Source organism: Solea senegalensis, linkage group LG8 (genome assembly GCF_019176455.1).
Source record: "Solea senegalensis isolate Sse05_10M linkage group LG8, IFAPA_SoseM_1, whole genome shotgun sequence".
Classification (NCBI taxonomy): Eukaryota; Metazoa; Chordata; class Actinopteri; order Pleuronectiformes; family Soleidae; genus Solea; species Solea senegalensis.
Window position 1 is genome coordinate 16,501,956 of NC_058028.1, and position 14,442 is coordinate 16,516,397.

Consider the following 14,442-nt stretch of genomic DNA (forward strand, 5'->3'; position numbering starts at 1 on the left):
ATAAAAACATAAAGAAACATGCCTGACAAACATTCAACAAACTCAGTATTTCACACATACAAAGGCTGTTAATTGTATGTTATTTAATGTTAATATTAAGAAATGTTAATAAAAAAGGACCAGAGTTGTCTCACCAGCAAATGACACAACGCCAGAGACAGCAATAAAACAATACATAAATACTGATAAAACCCCTGAAGAGAGAATAGTGTGGTTGTTAAAATTGAGTAACATTAAATTAAAAAATAAATGTCCTGATGTAATTGGCATTACAGTGGTACAGCAGATAAAACTTAATGAAAAAGATAAAACGGACTCATTGAAGAACCTTGGGGGGAAAAAAAACACATTTAGACACAAACCTTTGCTATGGCCACTCAGTTTCATTTTGGCCTTAAACCATATCATATATTGTATTACTTTTAAATGAAGAATACACATGAGATGTAAATAAAAGTAAATAAAATGTGGAATGAGTAAAGACTCAGGTCAAAAGAGTAACAACTTTTCAGGTTAAAAAGTCACTGACCTTTGCCCTCAGTTTGGCAGTATTTTGTACAGTTAGAAAAACACAGAGAACATTTTACAATTACATTTAAGCATTTAGTAGACACCTTTATTCAAAGCGACTTACAAAAGCTATAACTTTCTCTTGTCAGACTTTACATACCCACATTTAATTGAAGCAGAAAACAGACATGTATGCACATATATAGGCATGTGTCCAAAAACCAGTCATAGAGGTAAGTATGTTGTAAAACTAATTGGAGAATTCTTTTATGCTGGAGGGTATTTGTCTTCTCTCCTGGGAACATCTCATGTAACAGTCACACATAAGAACACAGAGGCATTGAAGGACAGTTACACGTTTAATAGAAATTGATTAATAGTAGCACATTATATTATATTTACATATCTACTGTACATATTTTATAATGGCCAGCAGTTGCATCGTTACTTGATTTCAGTGATGATATGTAATTTTGAGCGGGACATTTGACACAGCATTTCTTTTTAAGCATGACACATCACAGACTCTTTGGGCTCTGGTTCCTGCTTTTGAGCTTCTGACGGAACACAGCAAGAGTGGTGAAAAAATTCCCCATGAACAGAATGAGGAAGCAGAGACCACACATCAAAACCTGGCATCAGACACACAAAAAAACAACACAAAATATGTGAGCAAAATATCTTTGACGACTCTTATTTTTTTCATTGTCAAGGTGAATTATTCAAAGTATGCTTATTCAACACTAAATATAATGAAAACTAAAAACTACATTTAACAATATTTATAAGGATGACACTGTTGTAGCTATACCAATAACGGACCCGCCTCGGGTTGTAAAGGCACACTGTGATCAAATAATGTGTTTTGATGTCACAAAAACATAGATTATGGTGGGTAGTAAAGGGTGAATCAGTGAAATGTAGTGACTGTGAAAGCACTGACCTGCCATTCTTTGCAGTCTGGGAGCTGAGCCATCCTGAAGAGTGAGAGGCCATTGAAGAGCTGCCAGAACTACAGGACAAAACATGAGGACTTCATGAGGTTTCTGGTGATTTATAATGAATGGGTGTACACATTACAAACAGAGAGAGTGCAAGCAGAGACTGTTGTGGCCATAAACATAAACATTGTCTAAAATCATTCCTAAATGTCCAGGATAGTAATATTAGTATAGAATGACACTATAATGTATTAAAAGGCATTGTGTGTTTTTGTTTTTCAGGATTAAACCATGACAAAGCTTGTTTTGTTTTTCTTCTTTTTCTCTCTTTTTCTCATTGCAAACCAGGCGGTCACATGTAGTAAGAGGAAATTACTTACTATTTAGTTGCACACTAATGTCATCGTTACTGACTGTACTCACATGACCAAAAAAGAGGAAAGGCAAAAGAAACGTCAGCCCTTTCCACATCCATGACTGAAATCCCTCTGAAACCAGAAAGCAGACAAGGTGACGCTGCTTTCTTTGCTTCACTCCCACGTTTAGTTTATCACAGCAGGTGATACACAGACATCCACTTTTTTTTCTTTTTGTAAAAAAAAAGATACGCTCATCTGAGAGCACCTGCTCTTCATGTCCTTGACATTACAGTGCAGCTTACCCACAGTCAGATCCATGTTATGTCTTTCTCCCAGGGTTCGTAATCTGTACAGGCAACCACTCTGATAATAGCACTGCAGACACTGAACAAAACCTGCACATTCCAGATAGAAGACATGGTTAGATTTTTTGTAAAATCGAATTATTATTATTTTTTTAATTCTTTTGATACTTTGACCTACTTTGGTAGAGGGAGTAGGCAAGAAACTGGTTCCTGAATATCTTGTACAGGTTTCCATCAGGCCTTAGGTGTGAAAGGGATTAATTTAAACGTTATCGTCAAAGTAAATGGACTAAAACAGTGTTTCATTGTTTCCTAATCTGAAATTTAGATTTTTAGATTTTTAGCACTCACCATGTTAACATCACACCGGACAAATAAGCTGAGACGTAGTGATGGAAAACCCACCAGCCTTTGATTCTGTGATGCATGACAACATTAGAGCACAATTAACTGCAGTACTATGCAAAAGTCTCAGGCCACCACCAGCTCTGTTGTTTTTATGCCTGTAAAATGTTGCGATCATTGACATTTGCAATGGAATGATGTGAGTAAATAATGCTCATAGACCTTTATACAGATTTTAACAACAATATTAATAAGGGTTCCACTTTAGGTTTAAGAGTTATTTTATATTCACAGACAACTATCTTTTGTGTATGTCTTCCAATAAAGTGACAGAGAAATAATTATACCGTAATGTATGGTCACTATAGTGTTGCGTATAACAAATCTAATGGTGGTCTAAGGCTTTTGCACAGGACTGGTGAGTAGTTAGATACTCTGAGAAAGCAATGTACATTATGCATAAAATTATACATACAAAATATGATCATGAAAGGCTTGAGTGAATACAGAGAATAAGGCCTGACCTGGAGCCATTACTGGTGAGGATACTTTCCCTGATAGTTAATGTGCAGTAGTACCACACCAACAGGAAATTGAGGATTGCATCCAGAAATCTAAAGTCATAAACATAGGACAAATGCTGGATTTAAAGGTGCAGCACATGTTCTGTCCAAAAGAGCCAATGATGTCATTGTAACGTCAAAAGACGGACCAGCTGTGGTGTGTGATAAACTGACGCACACACATACCTGTAGCTCACAAAGAAATAGCATATGAAGGACAACAACAGCAGGATGACCGTGGTGCACAGCTTGAACTTCTCGTATTCGTCTTTGTAGGCAAATCTGGAAAATATTCAGGACCTAAGTATCAGGCCTTTCAGGAGTAAAGCAATAATTCAATACAATTCATCAGCTAGGGAAATGCTCTGTCATGTCATAATGTAGGCTTTTAGTATTACTTGTGCCTATTGAGCTACTGGAGCATCACTGACTGAATTATGATACTGTGATGAATCCTATCAGGCTTATAAAATAAAACAGTACACAGATATTACAGTATATAAAAAGGTTGTGACTGAAACAAATGCACAAATGTTACAACTACAGAACTAAAAATGAACATTCACTTCCTGTGTTGTCTTTTAAAGTCATTTCTTACTTTGACTGTTTGCTGAGAAGAGTAACATTCACATTTCCAAGGACCAGACTGAGATATAGTCTGCAATAAAAATGATCATGTTAACTTTATTTGATGTCATGCAGTGTCATTTTGGATGTAATTAATCACTTTGCATGCATTGTTTTCCATGACATCCACAATGATTTTGTGAGTAAAATGTGGTTGTCACCCATTTTTCTTGGGAAGAAAAGCTTCCATCTCAGAAAAAGCATTCAGCCGTGTCTTGATATTGTCTTTTATCTCATCCACGTTTTTAGAATCTTCCTCTGAGGATTCTGTGCTGCATCTGATGGACGGCATAAGAGGTAGCATTTCAGGTAGCATTTCATTTTGTTATTGTACCATCATTTATATCTATTAATGTTACTATAGATAGGTGTCCATGCACATTTGTGGATGTGTGGACTCTTACTTTTTCGACATCTCCGTCAGCCTCCTTCGCTGCCGGAAAATGGAGGAAGAGCAGCTGCTTTGTAATTTAGAAATTTCATCCAGTTTCTGTAAGTAGATTCGGTGTGTCTCCTGGAGGACAAAAGAACAGAGATTTGTCCATAATGCACTTCTTGATTATTGTCCACTACCACTAAGGTACATAAAAGAATTAATCATACATGACAGTTTTGTGCTTCGGGGAAGATTATCTAAGTCAATTTCTTACCTGAAGTTGTTTATATTCTTCATCCATGTATTTCCATTCATCCCGAATGTTTGTCAAACCTTGAGGCATTTTCTTCGAAGTTGTTTGTCACTTAATTATACATACACAAAACCCTCACCCGCTGTATATTAGAACCAAGCAACAGATTCTACCGATTTAAGCAACAAGAAATTACTTGGATATAGTGCCATATGAATTCTCTTCAAGGTGTGGATTACATCTCTGTGGAGCGCTTCTTGCATAATGTGAACTTTGACTGGTACAAATGTGCAAGATTACCATTTGGACATTGTTCTGTGGACATTCTTTGGTTATCACAATCAGTTATCAGTAATAAAAGCATCAGGTTATTATCATTTTTTTTCACAGTGCATTTACCACAGTATATCTCTGGTCAGCGATATTGCTTTGTGCATTTACCGTTCAGCATATATTTTACTCCTACAGCTGTACATCACAGTAACGTCATCTGGCGTATTCAGCTCACTTTATAAATTAGGTCAGAGTCCAGTTCATTTTGGCTGCTGTAAATTTGGTTGCAAACATGAAACAATTCTTCTAGAATGTACAGTGTACCCTTGATAGAATGACCATAGCCAGTTAGATTTAGTGTCTGGACACAACAAAATGCAGAGCCGGACAGTAACAGAGTACATTTACTTGAGTACAGTACTTAAGTACAATTATGAGGGATCTTGACTTTACGCGAGTATCATTTTTGGGGAGTACTCATGACTTTACTCAAGTACATTTGAGAGGCAAATATTGAGTAAAAAAAAATCTCGGAAACCCTCAATTTGTTGTTTCCCTCTCAAACGTGATTGGATTGTGTAGGCGCCACTGATTTGGACAGCCTATCAGCAATCACCTTCAGCTTTCCGTCAAAGTGAACTCCATGCTCAGATAATGATTTAGATAAGAGACGAAACCAGACTATTTCAATTTTCTGAACAACTTAATGATAGTTTCCGCTTCAAGCGTTTGCTGTGTTTACCAAAACAGAACTTCATCACAGCCTACAAAAAATCATCCTCCACCAACCAAAAGATGAAAATGACTTGATTTTACTTTCAATTCCTTTTACATTCTCCAAGGTATTAACATTAAAATTTTTCATAACTCCATGTAGGACATTTCTGTACATAAATGTAAGCACTGTGGCAGTAGTAATGCAATATTTAGAAAATGTACTCTTGTACTCTTGATATTCAAGTACTAAAAACAAGTACTTCAGTACTTTTACTCAAGTAGACATCTGACTGTAGTACTTTTACTTCTACTTGAGTAAAATTTAGCAAGGGGTATGTGTACTTTTCCCTAAGCAATGAAGCTGTGTACTCTGTCCGCCTCTGAACAAAAGTTCCCCTTTCTCCAGTTTATTTGAAGTGTGTGAGACAAATAAACTGGAGAAATTAGAGTATTTACCTAGGGTGTTCACCACTCCAATAAAAAAGTCAGTTGAAGCGCAACCTTTATTTACACTTAAAAACAGCCATGGAGAAGATTAATTTATACAAAAAACAACAACTCAGAAACGTACATTCAAACGTGCCAACATCAAACAGGTCTTTTCTGCTTATCCTGTTGATGTCCTTTTGTGCTTTCTTTATTTGCATGTGTTGTCTGCTGAACCACATCAAGATACCATCAAAATATTAACTTATACTATGTTTACATTAGACTAAAAACAGAACAATTCCACAGTGGCCTTTATAATTTGCTAATTGTGCTATTTCACTACACACTTTTATTTTGAAATCTGCGATATATCATTACAACACATATCTGTGTTGGAATATTGTTATATAATTTAAGCTCCCATTGCCCACCTCTACTAAACAGTTGCTTTTTTTCTATAGTTAAATTTACTGGTCCCCTCCTGACCAGACTAGATGGTCAGTAGTCCCAAGCTTACATAAGTTTGAGACACCTGCATATAATGTTCACCATTGGTCAAAGTGCCCCTTTTATTTTGAAATATGTGAGCGGAAACGAATTGTTTACCACACACATGCGCAGACAACTGACAGCCTGCCGACAGCTGGTTAGTCTGACTGTTTCTCCCCTTTTTACTCCCTACAAAGTACCTTTTCTCACAGGTTCACAGAAATTAAATAACTTTTACCGCGACTACCCAAGTTATTCGAGACAAAAATACAAAGACTACCAAATTGCTTTAATGACAAAGGTAAGATTTCGACCTCATCACAGCAAACGAGCGTAACACAGCTCGGAAGCTACCAAAGGCATTGTCATGTAGCAGTTGTGACTGTGGTGTTTGGTGGTCAGAACCGATGTTTCATTTCACGTTTTATAATGTTTTACATAATTCTTCTCCAAAAGTTACGTACTTGTAATCTTGACATGTTCACAATCTTTTCTAGTTTGTCAAGTATTGTTTCTAAACACTGGCTTTAAGCAGTTATGTACATGCTTTTTCCCATTTATAACATATTGAATTCTTCAGGATATCAAAGGAATGAATACTTGAATCTAAAATAAACAGAACACTAAGCTGCACAAACAGCTTTTGTTATCAACTAGGTTTCAATTCATAACTTATTAATTATATATAATAATTGTTGTTGTAATAATAATATGTTAATTATAAATATCTCTGGGTCAGAGTATGTGAGGGGTTGTCTGACTTTGTACATGGCCATTCATCTATTTACAACATTTATGTTTGGTTGTGTTTATTTGTCTATTTGTTATATTTAGGGTTGTAGAATATGGTGTTTGGTGTTTTCATTAATAGGAAAATACCTTTTACACTCCTCTCAGTATTTCTCAGTTTGGACACAGATTAACACTGTCTGCCTTTGTGTTACTGAAGTACATTTTTGCTCCAGTGTAGATGTTAACTGGTTTGTGTTTGTCTAGCAGCAGTGTGAAGGAAAATGTGTGCTGCCGTGTATGTCCTGTCGACAGTAACGGGCTACGTGCTCACCTCTGCCCTGCTGCTGAAATGCCCGAGTCTTCTGCATCGGAGGAAGCGAGAGACTTTCATCAGCAGACACATTTCCCACCGTGGAGGTGAGACGGTGGCTCTGACTCATTCAAGCTCACCCACACATTTTCAATTTGTCCTTTTGTTCACTGACATATAACCTGTTTGTTAGTTGTTAGCGTAATTGTTGTCCAGAAAAGTGGTTTTGTGTATGAGAATGATACACAGGACTACAATTTAAACGTTTATCTCATCAGTGTATTTGAATACTTTCGGGTTTTGAAACCCTTGTAGTGAAAATGTTATTTTTGCATTGCAGGGGCAGGTGAAAACCTGGAAAACACCATGGCAGCCTTCAAGCAGTGAGTGCAACTTATGCTTGTTCCTACATAATTACTTTTATGTGTGACGTAACTACACTGCAGGCAGTGTGGGTTATCTGGTCAATATTTCCACTCACAAAAAAAGATTCTCGGGGTAGGGGTATTTGTGATTGGTCTATTTCTTGGCTCCCTGTCCTAATTTGTTAACCAATGTTTTAACACATGGGCATTGATACCCCAGGTCATGTTTAAGCAAACATGAGCAATATATAGCCCAAGGCCTGGATCCTGCCTGGCATGTTTTCAGACATGCTTGGAAACACTTGAGGGATGTTTGTTTTTCCTGCAAACAAATGTTGTCTGTGATACATTTTTATATTTAAATTAAGGATAAACATTTGTCTCCTTTGCTGAGTGTTTGAGGTCTTATAAATTGAGGTGACTGCCTCGGTTGTCCAGGGAGTGGCACACAGCAGTTTGGCCAATTTCACTTAACATAAGATGAGAAGATGGGTAGAGCACCATGTTTAGTCAGTCCAAATGCAAACTGAATATTTCGGTTCCCACTGCTGTGCCATCCTGGCTAAACACAGCTTGACATTATGTTCACTGGCTACCTTTAAAAAGTGTCAGAATTGCAAAAAGGCTACTGCCCACCACAGCTTATTTGTAACACACATCACTTTGCTTATAATCGGGTTTCCCCCGTTCTGTTTTCATCTCAGATGTGGATGTTTAGTTATTTCTGTTTGATACAGGTAGCTAGTTTACATTTAAAAATACATATATTGTTTGCATGTTGCAAAATAGGATGAGGTAAATTAGAATTATAGATTCATTGGAGGTTGGAAAACTTGATAATTCAATTACTTTACTATGTCTGTAAAGACGTTGTCCACCTCTGTTTTAAAGGCTGACAGTATATAGTATTTATGTTAAAGATGATACACTGCTGTTATATGTGATTCATATATTAATGGACTACAAAGAAGACTGGTTTATGATGTAACTAAGTGTATTATTATGATAAATACAGTTTGCGTGTACTGGGTTCTGATTCATACAGTGCTGTGGATCTCGGCACAGACATGTTGGAGTTGGACTGTCAACTGACAAAGGATGAACAGGTGGTGGTTTCACATGATGCCAACTTGAAGAGGGCGACTGGAATCAATGCCCAAATCTCTGATTTCACTTATGCTGTGAGTTATCATCTCCATACAAATAAATAACTACCGTTTAATTATTTTAAAGCCACAATTAGCTTCATATGTTTGCTCTCTCTAGACAAAGACTTGGCGGTCAAGAGATTCACATATATTTGATTTTCAACACCAATAAGTGAGAAAACTTGTGACTAGACTTGTGTAAGTGTGGTAACAGCATTGATTCATCGTGTGAGTTGATCAGATGAGGTCTGTACTGTCACTGAGGATTTGAGCCATTCCCACATGTACCCCTACAACAAAAGCTGATTTTGGATTTGCTGTAATTCTCTACCTCAGAGTTTTTATGTCATTTATCATAAAGCCACTGTAAGGATATGAAAATCTATTGTAAAGCTGAATAATGACAATCTCCTAACAAACAGAAATATTATGCAAATTAAAAATAATTCCCATACAGCACTAACATCATACTTTAATTTAAAGAAAAAGGGTGCTGTTGTTCTTGACTCATGATAAGTAAAATTAATATTACTAAATATATTGATGTATCTCTCAGTAATGGTAGGTTTGCATCTGCATTCAAATGGAATCTTTAAACAAATCTGAAACTAATAAAATTCTCTTAAACAACATATTGCTTCGTGAACAAATGTTAAAAAACTGACCACACATCTGCATTTTTAATATGTAACAAAACAACTTTGATTTGCCCAAAGACCTTAATAGAATTCACAACAATATTCATGGAACATTTGCTATGTCCTTACACTCAGTGATTGTTCATATTGTTGTGAACGCCTTCAGCCACTCACACCTGCCTGGACTGTACAGGCTCTGACTGTAAGTTTTATGCACTGACACCCGTGTGCTCTTTGCAGGAGCTGCCTCCATACCTCTGCAAGCTGGGTGTAACTTTTCAGAGGGGTGAGCATCACATAACCACAACTGAAATAAGTATTGTACTAGGCATTTAGAGCAGACAACAGATGTGAGATGCATGCATGTATGTTTTGCCAGGATGTGAATGTCTGTTTCTGAATGTTAATAAAAAATAAATTATAAAAAAAATAAGAATAAATAAATAAATAAGTATTGTAAACAGAAAGATTGTTTTTATTTAGAATAAAATTGCCATTGTCACTTTTGGTCATTATACATTGTCTATTTGATCCTGGTATTTCTTTAATCTTATCTTCTTGTTATGTTGTGTGTTATGCACCAAACACCAAAGCAAATCCCTTGTATGTTTAAACTCTACCTGACTGTGTTTGATTTGTCTTCAACTGTGTTTTCAGAGTGTTTCTGTGAGGGAGGAGAGGACAAGCGCATTCCTCTCCTCAGGGACGTTTTTGAAGCCTTTCCCGAAACACCAGTCAACGTTGACATCAAGGTCAACAACGACACGCTCATCAAAAAGGTGTGTGTGTGTGTTTTCGTTTCTTGTCAACCAATGTGTCTGTTCAAGTCCATGTCCATGATTGATTGATTTTATAATTTGAACGTTTTTATAAACAACATTGATCACTTTACTTTGTTGTATATTGTATGTTTGAATGTCATTTCATTGTCCTTTTGTTGGATTTGCATTTGTGCATAGTGTCACAAGTCGTTTGGCAATAAGGACTGGAGAATGGCAACATGACATTTTATAAGTCAAACTAATGAGCTTTTAATCCTTGTAGATCTCTGAGCTGGTTGTTCAGTACAACAGAGAACATCTGACTGTGTGGGGAAACGCCAGCAACCAGATTGTCAAGAAGTGTTATAAAGAGGTGCTTTATATATGTATAAGTGTATTTCAGCTGCTTTTAGAGTTAATATTTTGTGTTTTTTCTGTAATCAATGAATCACACGGCAAATGAGCCTCAGCTTGTTTGTGTGGTTGTTGTGCAGAACCCTCGAATTCCAGTGTTCTTCAGCTTATCCAGAGTATTGCAGCTGCTGGGCCTCTTCTACACTGGCCTCCTGCCATTTGTTCCCCTTAAGGAGCAGTTCCTAGAGATTCCTCTGCCCTCCATCATTACCAAGTAAGCTCACACAAAAATAAAAACTGAATTGAATTCTACTGTTTGTTTAAAAAAAAACAACTGAGTCCATGCACCTATGTAGGCCATGAGATGTGATTAAAAAACCCTAGAAATGTTCCACTATATGGACAAAGACACTCATATTTATATGATGCTGAGGATTTAAAAGCTGCCTTTATTGATTCAACTGTGATTCCTCAAAGTTTAATTTAGGTTTTAAAAAGAGTTCAAAGGTACCTGTGGTTCTGAGGTCAGATGTACTCTCCGCTCTCATTTAGCTGCTTGACTGTTTGCAGTATGTCCTGCTACAGTGCTGCTTGACAACCAACTAGTAACTCTATCACACACTGTAAATATCATCAATCTCTCACATTAAATGTGCTCTACAAGTTATGTGATTATGAATTGCTGTTTGACATTTGCTTTGAACATTTTGCTTCAACCTGTGACATTTATGTCTACTTTAGTTAATGATTTCCTTCATTTTCCTCGAACCAATGTCCGCAGTTCCCAGAACATGTCTTGAGCTTGTTCCGTTCAGCTGTTGTTGGCTGTGTTTGACGCGAGTAAATATAGCAGTATGTTATTAATGTGTGTGCCACATTGCTTGGGATGCGTTAATGAACGATCGCCGATTGGTTACTTGAAAATGTTTTCGTGGCAACAGTGTTACCATTGTGTTTCTGCAGATTAAAAGATCCAAACAGATTAACTCAGAGTCAGAGATTCGTCACCTGGCTGGCAGACACGTAAGTCACTCATTTTGTTTGATTATTTAAAAGCCCTCACTCGTTGACATTTTAATTTCCACCTTTTTATTCGTTATCTGTGAGTGCTTCTTTTTCTCTCTGTGGAAACATTACATTTTTGAGAAATGCTAATACTTTTTGGCTAAGGAAAGTACACACACATACTGTCACTGTGTAACAATATTCAAAGCTCTCCCACTAACCCTCTACTTGCACGTCTGTCCTAGTGTTGAGTATTTATTTTTCTCTTTCAGTTTGCTGATGAGGAAAACTCTCTTTAAGCATCTCACTGCCAGGGGGATACAGGTAAAACTGCTACCATCTATTGACAACTTGTCCTCCATTATGTTCTAAATATGACTGAAATACTTTACACAGTGTTAAACAGTCTGCATGCGTGGAGCTGTTTGTTGAAGCAGCTGTTTTATGCTGCAGTTAAAAACAGTTACTGGGAAATGACTGAGGTCACAACAAAAACAAGACCAAATAGGCTGGTGAAGGCTGGCTACTGTGACCTTAGTTCTCCCACATGCACGCACACACACACCCAGTACACACTGTGCACTGGGTGCATTTTAAGTGGACGAGTCTCCTCTGGTTTCAGGTGTACATATGGGTGCTGAATGACGAGGAGGACTTCCAGAGGGCGTTTGAGTTGGGAGCCACAGGAGTTATGACTGATTTTCCCACCCGGCTTAAAGACTTCATGGACAGGAATGATATTTCTAAGCCCCAGTGACCTGCTGAAATCTAACTTGCCCCATTCTGTACACACACACACACACACACCGCACACACATGCACTTCAAACTGACCTGTCAAAATAGCCTCCCATGACACACATGCACACTTTCCCTGCATGCATTCCAGCAGCGTTACCACTTTCACACTGTGTTTTATTTAATGTTGTACTGTTAATGCACTCTCTTGTATTTTCTGTCACATAGAATACACAGAGGAGAACACGTGATGTCATATCTGCTGTTGAGGTCCAGTTGTGGTCCTTGCACATTATTTATTCCCTCACCACTACAAAATGCACATTTCCTCTTTTTAAAGTTATCTATTGAATAGGACAACATGGCCATTGAAATATGCCATTTGCCAGTCTTGACATCCATGACATTTTACTGAAAAGTTGTCTTTGTTTTACTGATGTAAAACGATTTTATTTAAGCTTTTCTACGGCCTTCAAGTAAGTGACAGTTTGCAGTATTTCTACGTTGCATATTGTGCTTGTAAAAACACCAGCAGATGCAGCTTCATGACGAACTGTAATGTTGATTTGACAGTTTTTCACAATCTGATCACATTCTGTCACATGCTGATCTTAGCCATCGTGAGATATTTTAAGCATGGACACACATTTCATCCAGATGTATTTATACAGTATGCACCAGATGCAAACAAAAAGGTGACATTAATACCTGGGTGTTAACGCACAAGTCCTCAGCTCCAGTGAGTTTTAGTATCACATTTACAGTATGTTTGAACTGTTGATTGTTCTGTAAAGAAACAGTTCTTTGTTTTTGTAAAGACAATGGGTTGTATGTTTGTAACTGAGTGTTATTGAGTACCACAAGACATTTCTGTCAGTCAAATGGAATCAAATGTATCACTTAATTGTTAATTGATGTATCTGAGACGGACATTTTGCACAAATTAAAGAACTTCATCGTTACTACATATGTATACCTCTTCCACATGTGTGTAATATGACGATTGACAAAACTATATCTCAGAAACATCAATGGATGGGCTTTAAAGTGCACTGACGAGGTACGCTAGTCATGTAAAACTAGAAACAGTGATTTAATACAGCACTGTGAGTTCATCTGTGCAAATACAGAGTTTCACACATGTGAGCATGCAGTGAGGGTCGGTAAATGAATGTAGTATTGTCTGAATGTACTGTGTTGTTCGGTATTTTACTGTCAAATCATTATTTCGGTGGTTCTTTTTTTTCTCTTTATTGTCTCAAAATTCTGCTCTGCTGAAAAAAAGAGCAAAGGTTTCAGTGAAAGTTGTGATCTGCCAAATTGTGTTGCAGATCTTATGTAAATAAACGGAACTTTGTATTTGTTTTGCATATTTGAATGAATATCTGACACACTGTTGAATATGTTATGAGTTTGAACCATAGGCAATATCTAAAGACTACAATCTCACATGGTATATGGTAGAAATGATTACAATTTGCCAATATTAATAAAAACATTTAAAAATGAAACAGTGATACTGTGCATGTTTAATTGAGAAATTGATTTTCAGCTACAACTGACAGATTACATGTTGCGTGCTAGTGGTAAGTACCTATAGATTGACAGCAGGGGGCAGTGCAGACCAGAGAGATATAGTTTCCACAGCAGTTCAGAGAAAGAATAAAGATGGACACAATTTTCTAGTCAGAAAATTGCAGTTGTTTCTAATATAACTACCCTCAAAGTAGCTGCTGCTGTGTTTTCTAGAAAATGGTCTGTTAAATAAAAGTCCAGTGTTATTAGTGGTTACTTTGCTCCTACATTTTGACCAATCAGCACGGTGTTGCTATGCTGTATCTGTGTGTTGATTGGCTAATGCTGCTGTCACTCATTCACTGAAGCTCAGCCGCCTGTCAAGATGGTTCCTACTGTGAGTGTGAACTTTATTGACTACATTAAGAGTGCAGGCTCAAGTGGGCCACATCAGATCATTATAATCATCATTATCATTATTAGTATTGTTATTATTATCATTATTATTATTTATTTCATGGCAGTGTGAACAGCATAGCAACATGACATCTGACCTCACATACAAAAGTTACCTGAATCTAAAACTCTTGAAAAAAAAACATTATCTATCTCACTGTCCACTTTATTAGGTAGACTTAATTTAGGACACCAAATAAATTGGCAGGACTGGCACCCAGTGAGGTCTTCTGC

At 37.0% G+C, this 14,442-nt stretch overlaps 2 protein-coding genes across 4 annotated transcripts; one reads left to right on the forward strand and one right to left on the reverse strand.

The window, feature by feature from the left end:
* Positions 1-856: 856 nt before the first annotated feature.
* Positions 857-4,551, reverse strand: LOC122773120 (ion channel TACAN-like). The gene is made up of 12 exons (XM_044031519.1): positions 4,301-4,551; positions 4,055-4,164; positions 3,812-3,928; positions 3,622-3,681; positions 3,210-3,305; positions 2,985-3,074; positions 2,467-2,532; positions 2,294-2,355; positions 2,113-2,205; positions 1,875-1,939; positions 1,454-1,522; positions 857-1,142 (listed from the first exon to the last, which is right to left on the reverse strand). The coding sequence occupies exons 1-12, from the start codon at positions 4,367-4,369 to the stop codon at positions 1,029-1,031; spliced, it is 1,011 nt and encodes a 336-aa protein (XP_043887454.1). The 5' UTR covers positions 4,370-4,551; the 3' UTR covers positions 857-1,028.
* Positions 4,552-6,313: 1,762 nt separating this feature from the next.
* gdpd1 (glycerophosphodiester phosphodiesterase domain containing 1) lies at positions 6,314-13,748 on the forward strand. 3 transcript variants are annotated; one of them, XM_044033003.1, is made up of 11 exons: positions 6,314-6,344; positions 7,184-7,336; positions 7,570-7,612; positions 8,640-8,775; positions 9,621-9,666; positions 10,038-10,159; positions 10,425-10,514; positions 10,636-10,769; positions 11,459-11,518; positions 11,773-11,824; positions 12,123-13,748. In XM_044033003.1, the coding sequence occupies exons 2-11, from the start codon at positions 7,201-7,203 to the stop codon at positions 12,255-12,257; spliced, it is 954 nt and encodes a 317-aa protein (XP_043888938.1). In that variant the 5' UTR covers positions 6,314-6,344; positions 7,184-7,200; the 3' UTR covers positions 12,258-13,748. The 3 variants fall into 3 exon arrangements, with proteins under 3 accessions (XP_043888938.1, XP_043888937.1, XP_043888936.1); XM_044033002.1 differs by having other exon boundaries at positions 6,327-6,488; XM_044033001.1 differs by having other exon boundaries at positions 6,327-6,488; positions 7,187-7,336.
* The last annotated feature ends 694 nt before the right edge of the window (positions 13,749-14,442 follow it).